This window comes from Rhinatrema bivittatum, chromosome 2 (genome assembly GCF_901001135.1).
Source record: "Rhinatrema bivittatum chromosome 2, aRhiBiv1.1, whole genome shotgun sequence".
Lineage (NCBI taxonomy): Eukaryota > Metazoa > Chordata > Amphibia > Gymnophiona > Rhinatrematidae > Rhinatrema > Rhinatrema bivittatum.
Genome location: NC_042616.1, coordinates 762,448,539 through 762,461,120, shown reverse-complemented (window position 1 = coordinate 762,461,120; position 12,582 = coordinate 762,448,539). Strand labels below are relative to the sequence as shown.

General features: G+C 43.1%; 1 protein-coding gene across 1 annotated transcript in view; it reads right to left on the bottom strand.

Moving 5' to 3' along the window:
• FAM91A1 (family with sequence similarity 91 member A1) overlaps positions 1-12,582 on the bottom strand; it is a 152,074-nt gene that overhangs the window by 99,822 nt on the left and 39,670 nt on the right. The window contains exon 4 of the mRNA XM_029591984.1: positions 8,071-8,128. Coding sequence (XP_029447844.1) covers positions 8,071-8,128 — 58 coding nt within the window. The remainder of the gene's footprint in view (positions 1-8,070; positions 8,129-12,582) is intronic.

Genomic DNA, 12,582 nt, shown 5'->3' with positions numbered 1-12,582 from the left:
CAAATATGGAGGCGGGTTAATGGAACCAAATGATTGGCCACTACAATGTGACCTAAAACAAGAGGCGCTCTGGCTGTGGAGCATTTCAAGGTCAGTAGCTTGTGAATGAGTGATCATATAGTACTTGCTCGTTCCGATTTTAGAAAAGCTTTCCCCTGCAAAAAGACTATTCACACATCAATAAACTTTGTTTTCTGGAACAGAACAAGGTTCCACTTCTCGAAATTCACTAAAAATCACAATTTCTGCAGAAGCTGAATTGTCTGGTATAGTGAGTTCAATACTTCCTCTTGGGAGTTGGCTGTGACTAGCCAATCGTCCAGATGTGGGAAGATTTAGACCCCTTGACGTCTTACATATGCAGCTATTAGCACAAGGAGTTTGGTGAAAACTCTCAGAGCTGCTGACAGGCCAAAAGGAAGTACTCTGTACTGATAATGGGAAGAGTCCACCTTGAAATGAAGGTAGCGCCAGTATGTGGAATGGATGGATATATCAGCATATGCATCTTTCAGATCAAGGGCGCCCATCCATTCTCCCTTCTGGATATAGGGAAAAAACATGCTGAGGGAATTCATCTTAAATTTCTCTTGGCATAGATATTTGTTCAGTTTTCTGAAATACAGAATGGGTTTTAATTCCCTTGTCTTTTGAGGAATGAGAAAATACTGGGAGTAGAACACCTGTCCATGCTGGGACATAGGTACTGGCTCTATCACCCATTGCTGGAGAAGAGATTGAGGGTCTTTGTCTTTTTGGACATTCACGCCAAGCATGGTTCCTAACTTCTCTATCAACTTAAAGCAAAGTTTTCCAGTGAAGAGATATGCTCCAGTGGGTCCGAAAAGTAGGTCAGAAGGTATTCTTGTTGAGCCTTCCTCAAAACCTACTGGAAGGTTTGTGAACACTAAGCCAAGATCCCAATGATGAAGATGGTGAATCGAGAGTTTCTCTCAGTCGCTTCTGAGGGGAGAAGACTTGATCTGCATCCTCTGACCGACCGGACTCTGCTGTGATAGAGTGGGGATGATGAAGAACCTCTCATGAGGGTTCTAATGATGTATTCACTCCATGTATATGGTAATTCTAATGCTGGTTATCTGTAAACCAAAGCGATATGTACTAGTACATGATCTTCGGTATATAAAAGTCTTTAAATAAATAAATAAATAAATAAGAAGGGAAACTAGGACTCCTTACTGTGGAATTATTTTAGTGATGCAGGAGAGGAGAGGAAATAGTTTCTTGAGTCTCCTTAGTTACAGGTCGATACAGTTATGCCGCGTTAGAAAGAGTGCGGCAGTGCCAGGCGCACCCTCGTTCCCCGCACGCACAGTTCTCTTCACCTACCACTCGATACTCTCTTCAAATTGCATGCAAATGCATGCCACGTCTGCGAAGCGTTAGGCGAAGGTTAGGCCCGCGCAACCCATTTTACTGTATAGAGCGCCTATACAGTATCCTGGGTGCGCGGGCCTAACGCTTCTCGGCCACGCTGGTATCTGTCATTTCAAATGTCATTTGAAATGACAGGTACCAGGAATGGACAGTTATGTTCTCCGATGCGCGGCAAATTTTCCCCCAGCCCCCGCTCACCTGCCCTGGCCGCGTCCAGTCTCCGGTGCAGCCCCAGTCCTATCCCCTCCTCCCGAAGCAAAAAAAAAAAAAAAAACCCGAAAAAGTAGCAAGAGAGCGAGGGGAGAGACGGGCAATCCTAGGCTCGGGCCTGCTAGTCCCTTCTCCTCTCCTCCCGAAGCAGGGCGCGAAAAGCAGCCTTGCTCCGGGAGGAGGAGGGGGGCAGTTTAAAGCGACAAAGCGACTTACTTTTGCAGCCCCCCCCCCTCCGGACATCGGCGACGACCGCGGCTCCAGCCTACAGCTGTCAGACAGATGCATCTCACGTGGGAAAGCGGCCCCTATGCGTGCAATTGGCTGCTCAAGACGTGACGTCACATGCCGTGACGCCAAACGTCGTGACGTCACGTCTTGAGCAGCCAATTGCACGCATAGGGGCCGCTTTCCCACATGCGATGCGTCTGTCTGACAGCTGGAGGCTGGAGGCAGGAGCCGCGGTCATCGCCGATGTCCGGAGGGGGGGGGGGCTGCAAAAGTAAGTCGCTTCGTTGCTTTAAACTCCCCCCCCCTCCTCCCGGAGCAAAGCTGCTTTTCGCGCCCTGCTTCGGGAGGAGAGGAGAAGGGACTAGCAGGCCCGAGCCTAGGATTGCCCGGTCGTCGTCGCTGTTGTCCGGAGGGGGGGGGGCTGCAAAAGTAAGTCGCTTCGTCGCTTTAAACTGCCCCCCCCCCTCCTCCCGGAGCAAGGCTGCTTTTCGCGCCCTGCTTCGGGAGGAGAGAACAAGGGACTGGCAGGCCCGAGCGTAGGATTGCCCGTCTCTCCCCTCGCTCTCTTGCTACTTTTTTTTCGGGTTTTGTTTTGTTTTTTTTGCTTTGGGAGGAGGGGACAGGACTGGGGCTGCACCGGAGACCGGACGCGGCCAGGGCAGGTGAGCGGGGGCTGGGGGAAAGTTTGCCGTCTACCCTTACCCCTGCCTCTAACGCTGGGGTAAGGGTAGGCGGTAAGTTAGCAGGGTAAACGCGCGGCAAAACGGCAGGGTAAAAAAGCGATAGTCGGAGCGCGCATTACTGTATGGGAGGGAATAGCTAATTCGCTCGTTTACATTTAATATACATGCCGCGGGCGGAAGGGGTCACCCGGGGATTTTAAGAGGTGGTAGGGATGAGTTAAAGGGGATAGTGTATCGCGGGAAGGACTAACGCGGCCAGAAAGTGAGTAGAAGGCGAGTTAGGAGCAGGGTAACCGCGGTTGCACTTTACTGTATCGATCTGTTAGAGAGGTAAAGAAGACCAAATCCGCTATTTGGTCAAGCGACTGACATGTCATCTGACCTGGGGTAGGTGGTGGAACATCTTCAAAGACCAGAATTGGTTCCTATTCTTGAATATTTGTTTTTATATACCGACATTCAAACTAGTATATCACATCAGTTTACAATGAACAAATAGAGTTGCTTACAATGGCATCTTTACAGTATTTCTTAAATAACTTGAACACAGATTAATTGAAAGTTAGAGTAGCGGTAAAGTCATTTGACGTTATGAATATTCTTATCTAGAGTAATCTTAGGTAAAAGGCAAATAAAATTAACATTATAGTCAAAGATTATTGAACAGATCTCATTGCATGATGTTACTTCATCGGTATAGACAGGTATCAGGCACATACAAGCGTAGTAGTTCTTAAGAAATATGTGATATGGGAATGTGGCAGTTATTGGAAACCTAGTTACATTCAAATTCAATGCTATAATCGAGAATTATTACACAGCTTTCATCCTATGATATTACTTCATCAGTATAGTCAAGATTCAAGCGGACATATGCGTAGTGGTTCTTAACAAATCTGTAAAATGGGAATGTAGCAGTTAATGGAACCTAGTTACATTCATATGAAGGCTTTCTGAAAAAGCCTTCTGAATAGGAGGCTTATTTGAGTTAAGTAGTACCAGAGAGCAGATTGGATCTGGGGTTTCCAGATGTAATCTCTCCGCCAATAGCCTTGATGGCATAAGGGATTTAGTAATGGGAAGGGGCAGAGGTAAGATCTCCCTCTGCACCCAGTCTTGGGCACAGAGCATAGAATTGTGAGGCACAGCAGCTAGATGCCTACTATCTGGAACTCGATGCATCATGGATATTGCATCTACATTGAGGCCATCAGTTCAGGAGACTTATTCTTCAACAGCACTGTGTTAATTTCAGAATCTGGAAGAAGACTGCTTCAAATATGTCAAATGGTGTTGCCTCAGTTGAATCAATTAGGTCAGTGCCAAGTGGGATTGTGTCAATGGCATCAGGTATACTTGCATCGAACTGTCACCAGTGCCATATTTGTGCACTATGCACTGATGGGTCATGAACTGGCAGTGCTTATGTACTTTGCGCTGATGGGGCTACTTCACCATGGGATCTCTGCATTGAATGGTAATGGTGCCAATGCACTGTGTATCAAAGAAGTCAGTATGCTGTGTGTCAAAGTGACTAATGTGGCATGCATCAGCAGCACCACTCATCAATAGTACGGATGCACTACTTTTAAACTTATGTTTCTATGTCTGATTGGTCCAAAGGAGCTTATTGTCAAATATATAAAAAATGTTACATATTTCTGATGAACATTTGCCATTTCTCACTAAAATATATTAGGTTCCAAATAAGGGGGGAAAAAAAGAAGCTGATCAGAATTCTGATTTATCACAAGTTTCTTCTGGTACTTTCAATTTGACTTTTCTTGAGCAATCTGATGATGTGGTCCGTGAGCGGGCTACTTTGCTAATTTCTTGTTCTTCTGAAATAGAGAAGAACTTAATCATGAGGTAGGTTTTTTGTTTGTTTTTTTAAGGATACCCTTTTCATGGGCCACAAAATGTGGATCTTCCCTGATGTTTGCAGGCAGATTCAAAAGAGGAAAAGAGCTTTTCTCCGGTTAAGAGATACTGTCCTCAGTTTAGGGGGAGGAGTTTTTCCTTCATAACCTTTCTAAATGTTTAATTAAATTAGAAGGAAACAGATACTCCTTTTTTGAACCCAATCAGTTAAAGGTATTACTGGCTAGTAGGATAGCCATGATCCTGGCCTATACTCCAAAGCCTTCATGAGTTGCTATGTTGTAGTAAATAGAATGTATTGCAGTCATTTTTTCTTTTTCTTTCTTGAGGTTGTTCCACAGGGCCCTTCTCCCCATTACTGTGGTTTTGTGGTGAGATTGCAGTGATTTAATATTTCTCTATAATCATTTTATCTTTTGTAAATGATATTCTCTGTAGTCTCTTACTAATTATCAAATTATTGTTTTCGCTTGTCAATACAGTATATTTTGAAATTGATTAAATAAAAAAGCTTACGTTTCTTCAGTGCCAGATGTTCCAATGGCTTTGCGAAGTGATGTCATTTCTTCCTTGATGCAGGGCAGTCAGCACTACTCAACCTTGGTCTGGTGCACTAACAGCTGAGTTTTTGAGGAGCTCCTGCTCAATTCTTTGCCTGGCAAGGCAGACAATACTGCACTGTGGGTGGAGGAGCGACTGCAGCCTCTGAGGAACTTATGCAGTTCCTCCATTTTATAAGCTCTGAAAGTCTGAATGCACGGGGACATCCGTCTGCAGGGATATAAGTTTGCCCGGTCGTGGTCCGGACTGAGGTAGAGATAGTATACTTTACTGCAGATGCAGTTCTTAAACCCGTTACTGTGTTTTCTTTTTGCAGGACATCTTGAGGTGCTGTTGGGGGTGCTGCAGGGGCAATGAGGCAACTGACATGAAAGATTACTGAAGAGAAAACTGAAAAATATAGAAGAAATTGAAAAAAATATCTAGAGAGACCGAGTCCATGTCCATGCTGTATTCACATAAAAAATGACTGAAGAGGCTCAAGAGGCAATGTCTGCATGGGAATTCCTGCACATGCTCAATAGAGCTTAAAGCTCCAAAAGTTAGGAGAGACAAGTCCGTTCAGTTCTGCCGGGTGACATCACCCCATATCATGGCTAATACAGGCCCACTTACTGACAAAAAAATATTTACTGTAAAGAAAGAACACTAAACTGCATTTTGACACTTTCACACAGATCCTTCTGGTCTACAAAAAGATTGTTTTTAGCATTTACTGCTCATTTTAGATAGTCAGAAAATGCATTCAACAGCCAAGGCAATATGAGTCGCTGACAACACAAGCTTTTGAATTTATACCAAGGAATGAGACCAGGCAGTCATCTAGAGACTGAGGTGGCAAACATTCCTTCTCTTAGGTCCAAACAGGAGAGGAAGCCAGAAAACTTGGCATCATAAAAAAGGAAAATCCAATGCAAATAGACTAAAATATATGGCAAAATTCCAGTAGTCATTGGGAGTATTTAAAAGTAAAAATAGGACATGCCCCAATGTATGTGGGTTTTTTTTCCTTATTAAGCGGCCCTTGATTTTTATCTGGCAAGGATACTGTAACTAAATCCTGGCCATTTCATCTGGCCCCCTTCACATGATAAGAAAGTCAAATCTGTATTTCTGGTGATACCAGCATCTCTTAGCAATAGCTTAAAAATTAATACATTTTATCAGATCATATTACTTCCATGGTCTGAGGTAAAAGGGCACCTTGTTATTCTGGAGGAACCTGCATAGCCAGAGTTGCTTTTAGAGGACTGCAGGGCGGGCACAGCCCTGAGCAGCAGCAGGAATGTATCTGTGGAACAGAGCCACCTATCTCCCGAGCCAGCTAGATATAATTTTTTCAGCATAAGAAAAGAATGCTGAAGTCCAATATTTCCAGGTACTTGGCAATGTATTTAGCTTAGGAATGTGGAAGAATTGAGCCCTTTGTCGCTAAACCTGGATTTATGAGTAAATGATGTCCAAGTATGATGTATACAGCTTACCCTTGCAAGCATATTTCACTTCTTAATGAAACAGCATTGCATTTCAAGACTTGTTTACTATAGAGAGATTGTAAAAAAAAAAAAATAAATAAATAAGACTAAATGCCACACAAATAGAAACCCAGCAACAATGAATCACTTATCTTGTTTGCACTCTGAACTCCTAAGTGCATAATGTCCCTTTAATGGGCAGAAAAATACAAGTTTCCTGCAGTAATAGTTTACCACAGAAAATTGCTGCAGTTGTAATTTGCATCTGGAGTGCTTAGTACATCCTGCGATAAACATGTGGCTTACATATTAAGCTACAATAATGTGCTGAATTTATGAGCTAAATTTACAGACAGGCTGCAACAGATCAATTTATTACCTGCTTTTTTAAAATATAAAATTCACTCAAAGCAGTTTACAGCAAATTAAAATAGCAGCATATAAACAGAGGTCATCTGATGCTTTACAATAAGAAAGGGGGTATCACAGAATTAGAATAGCAGCAAAAAATTCAATTTACAACATTGGCAGTAAAAAAAAAAAAAATATTGTACCTTAGATCTAATGCTACCTAGATAAACAAACATTTACTAAACTCTATCATGTACTGTAGTTGATCTGATCTTGTGGTGGTGGAGTGTCTGTGCACTTAAGTGATGGAGTGGATTCATCACAACAGATACTGAGCCTTCCTGGATGGTCGAAAATTTATCTGATAAAGCTCTGAGTCATTGTTCAGGTTCTGGCTATTTGTGAATCTACACAGCAACTCATAGGGAAACATTTGCCCACTATGTAGCAGCCCTTATTTCTGAATCATGTGATCACTTATAGGAATCAACCTTGTATTGTCAATTATTTAAAAGCTTTTGTCAAAAGAAATTGTCAATTATTTAAGGTTTTAATAAAACTAAATGTAAATACAATTAATGTATAAATTCCAAGTACGATCCCAAAGCAGCTAGTACAAATGAAATACCACAATATATCATTCACAGTTTATATTCTATCTTTTGGCACTTCAAAGTGAATTACATTCAGGTACTGTAGGTATTTTGCTATCCCCAGAGGGCTTAGTTTAATATATAATATATTTTAAAACACTAAGCAACTCCATTGCAAAAATAAATACTGAAAATGTATTACAGAATACTTTCTGTGCCAGAAAATAAGGTAAAGGCTATTTAGTTGTAAACATCCAAGGGAAACATTTTGCTCCTATAATCATTTAAAGCAATGCTTTCTGCCTGGTAGTTTCAACTGCCTTGATTTAAATTATTCCCTACTTTCATGTCTTTCACTTCCTCCAGACCAGACGCAGGAGACGGTTACAGCAGGAGTTGCCAGAGATTGACAACCAGTGCAACGCTAACAGAACAAGCAGATGAATTAAAGCAAAGCCAGAAGAGAGCTTGTAGCATAGGACACCTTATATCACAGGTCATATGCACAGCAGGCACATGCTTTCCCCTTCCCTATTATAATCCTCTTCCTTCCTCTCCTCCACCCATCAATGCTTTCTGACTCTTGCATGCACCTGACACCCGAAAGCTATACTGGTGAACCCTAAATTTTAAAGGTCTGCGGTATCTATTTCTACTGCAACAAGAAAGCTAACCCAAAATACTTACAGTCAGCAGCAGTAAAATTTGGCAGGGAATCATAGCTTTTTTCACTGTTCATTATATCCTTAAAGAAAGATAACAAAAAAGATATATGCATAAGAATAAAAAAAATAAAAGCCAAGAGTTTGGAGCATGTTGATCCTTTCCTTTCAATCAATCAGGAGTTTCTTTACTTGCATGTTATGCATCTCAGAAAAGTAAAGTAGTTTCCATTCATTTTAATTTTCTCTGCTATAAATTTCCTCTCCCATGCTCAGTAAAATAAATCAAAATCCTATTAAAACAATTCCTCAGCATTAGCATTAACAAGAAGCAACTGTTACTGAATTTAAAAAAAAAAAAAAAAGTTTGACAGGTTTTTTTTTTAAAGGTGAAATTTGAACTTACCAGATAATTTCCTTTCTTTTAGTCCTAGCAGACCAACCCCCACCTGCAGGATTCCCCTCTATACCAGCAGATGGTGTTAGAGAACATTTCACAACTTGTCGTCACTTTGCTATATATTATGGAATAGCTGGGCATTTCCTTCATAGCCTCTTGCCCTAGCTCCCCAGCTGAAGATACTAACTTATTTTCCTTATCTGTGTTGCCCCCTTCTTTTTTTGGGGGGGGGGAGGGGAAGGGGGTGATTTGGACTGTTCTGCTAGGACTAAAGGAAAGGAAATTATCTGGCAAGTCCAAATTTCATCTTCCTTTTCGTCCTGCAAACCACTCCCCAGCTGTGGGACATACCTGAGCAGTACCTAGTTTAGGTGCACCATTGGCCCTTGTCTCCCCAATACTAATGTACTGAACTTTAATTCCTCGTCTACCTACAGGTTTAGCCTGTAATGTTTTATGAATATGTTCCAAGAGGACACGTTGCTGCCTTGCAAATATCCTGCGGTGTTCCCACACTGCTCTCTGCCCACAAGGTCGCTTGTGCCCTTGTAGAGTGTGCACCCAGCATCCTCAGGGCCTGCTTACCCTATGCAATGTATGCTGCTATTATTGCTTCCTTAATCCAGCACGCTATTGATGTCTTGGCGCTGCCTGGCCCTTCCTTTGCCCCTCTAGTAGGACAAATATCCTGTGTTTTTCTAAACCCATTGGTTACCTTCAGGTAACGCAAGAGTACTCTCCAGATATCCAATGGTCTGGGACTACTTCCTGCTCCTCACTTTCCATTACTGGCAAAACAATCTCTTGGTTTGAGTACAATTCTGACACTTTAAGAAGAAAGGATGGTACTGGCTAAATGGAAATTCTGTCTATGTATAGCTAGGTAGGGCTCCCTACAAGCCAAGATTTGGATTTCAGAAATCCTGGCTGAGCATATAGCCACCAGGAAAACTGCTTTCAGTGTGAAGTCCTTTCAATGACGTCACTTTCAAGGGTTCGAAAGGAGCATTGGCCAAAGCCCTCAGAACCACTCTTAGAAAACGTGCAATGTCTGGGTGCGAGCTTTGCGAGCCCTACTGTACCTGGCCCCTAAAGCATGACAAAGCTGCCACCTGAACCTTGAGAGAGTTCAAGGCTAGTCCTTTTTCCAGGCCTTCTAAGATATCTTTCACCTGTACCCAATCCGGAGCAATGTTCCTCCTCTTGCAACATCTCTCAAATAGCTTCCAGACTCTCATATAGGCACGGAAGGTAGAATGCTTTCTTGACTTTAGCAATGTGGCCACTATATCCTTTGAGTAACCCCTTTTCCTTAACCAGGCTATATGACAGTATTGACCTGGGCACTCCATGGCCAGTGGGCCTTGCCCGAGCAGGGCCCTGGCCCTCCCTACTTTCATTATCCAGTCTCTGCTTAGTCTCAACAAATCTGCATACCAAGGCCTCCTAGGCCAATCTATGCTACCAGAATGACCCCCACCCTTGTGATCTGCACTCTCTTCAGTACTCTTTCTATCAAAGGCCATGGTGGGAAACTGTATAACAACTGATCTGCTGGCTAAGGCTAGACTAACACATCTATTCCTCTTGATCCCTTTTTCCAGGTGTCTGCTGAAGAAATTCTTCCCCTTGGCATTCCTTTGAGTTGCCACTAAGTCCCAACCAGTCTCCCCCACCTCTCTACTATTCTTAAGAATGCTTCGTCCACTAGATCCCATTCTCTCTGATCTAGCTAGTGCCTGCTGAGGTAACCTGTCTGGGTGTTCTCCGACATCACTATATGGTTGGCCATCAACCCTGTCTGGTTTGTTTCTGCCCAAACCATTAGCTGTTCTACCTCTTTTTCTAACTGCTTGCTGTGTTTTCCCCCTTGCCTGTTTATGAAGAGTACTGCCATGGTGCTGTCCAAGAGCACCCTTACTGTCCTTGCTCTCACCATGGGGCTTAGTATTCTGAGTGCTAGCCTTACTGCTCTGAGCTCCAACAGATTCATTGCGCCCCCTTCTCTCTTCTGTCGTCTACCTGCCTTGCGCATCAGTTACAAGAGTAACCCACACTAGAGGGACCAGGCTGACTCCTGCTGCTAGATTGTCCTGCGATAGCCATTACTGCAGGCTGGCCCTGGCCTTGGCTGTCAATTTGAGTCTTTTTCCATAGTTTTGACTGATGGAGTTCCACCGAGATAACAGAGATCTCTACAAGGAGTAAAAGTAAAAAGTCATGGGATAGGTGGCGATGTCCTTTCGTGGATTGCAAACTGGCTAAAAGACAGGAAACAGAGAGTAGGATTAAATGGGCAATTTTCTCAGTGGAAGGGAGTGGACAGTGGAGTGCCTCAGGGATCTGTATTGGGACCCTTACTGTTCAATATATTTATAAATGATCTGGAAAGAAATACGACGAGTGAGATAATCAAATTTGCAGATGACACAAAATTGTGCAGAGTAGTTAAATCACAAGCAGATTGTGATAAATTGCAGGAAGACCTTGTGAGACTGGAAAATTGGGCATCCAAATGGCAGATGAAATTTAATGTGGATAAGTGCAAGGTGATGCATATAGGGAAAAATAACCCATGCTATAATTACACGATGTTGGGTTCCATATTAGGTGCTACAACCCAAGAAAGAGATCTAGGTGTCATAGTGGATAACACATTGAAATCGTCGGTTCAGTGTGCTGCGGCAGTCAAAAAAGCAAACAGAATGTTGGGAATTATTAGAAAAGGAATGATGAATAAAACGGAAAATGTCATAATGCCTCTGTATCGCTCCATGGTGAGACCGCACCTTGAATACTGTGTACAATTCTGGTCACCGCATCTCAAAAAAGATATAATTGCGATGGAGAAGGTACAGAGAAGGGCTACCAAAATGATAAGGGGAATGGAACAACTCCCCTATGAGGAAAGACTAAAGAGGTTAGGACTTTTCAGCTTGGAGAAGAGACGACTGAGGAGGGATATGATAGAGGTGTTTAAAATCATGAGAGGTCTAGAACGGGTAGATGTGAATCGGTTATTTACTCTTTCGGATAGTAGAAGGACTAGGGGACACTCCATGAAGTTAGCATGGGGCACATTTAAAACTAATCGGAGAAAGTTCTTTTTTACTCAACGCACAATTAAACTCTGGAATTTGTTGCCAGAGAATGTGGTTCGTGCAGTTAGTATAGCTGTGTTTAAAAAAGGATTGGATAAGTTCTTGGAGGAGAAGTCCATTACCTGCTATTAAGTTCACTTAGAGAATAGCCACTGCCATTAGCAATGGTTACATGGAATAGACTTAGTTTTTGGGTACTTGCCAGGTTCTTATGGCCTGGATTGGCCACTGTTGGAAACAGGATGCTGGGCTTGATGGACCCTTGGTCTGACCCAGTATGGCATTTTCTTATGTTCTTATGAGCCCTAGCTTATGGGACACCTCTGTGGCTGCTGCCATCGAGCCCAACACCGGTAGGTATTCTTTCACACTGAGCTTCCTGCCAGGTTTCTCACCTGGTGCCTTAACTTGTCGCTCCTCTCTTGTGTCAAGAATAGTTACCCATGCCTAGTGTTAAACTGGGTCCAGAGATAGACTAGAGCACAAGTGGCAAATTCCGGTCCTCGAGGGCCACAAACAGGCCAGGGTTACAGGATATCCACAATGAATAGATCTGCCTCCAATGTATGCAAAACTATCTCATGCATATTCATTGTGGTTATCCTGAAAACATGGCCTGTTTGTGGCCCTCGAGGACTGAGTTCGCCACCCCTGGACTAGAGTTTGGGATGGCTAGAGATTAATCTTGTCCTTGCTTACCACCCACTCTAAGAGGGTCCTTACCTTCTCTGTGACCCTTCTGCTCTCTTCCTCTGACGAGTCAATCACCTAAGTATGGGTGCACTAGGATGCCTTCTCTTCTCAGGAATGCTACCACCACTTTCATAAAGGTCCTTGGCACCATAAGCAATCAAAATGGCAGTGTCCTGAACTGGTAATGTTCTCCTAGCACGGCAAACCTCAATTATTTCCAATGGGTCTCTCTGAAGGGAATGTGTAAGTATGCTTCTGCCGCAGCACCTGCCACATTGTGCGTTTGCACTTAGGCACATACTCTTCTTCCCGCCAGCCTTGCATTTGCTACATTACACGCACA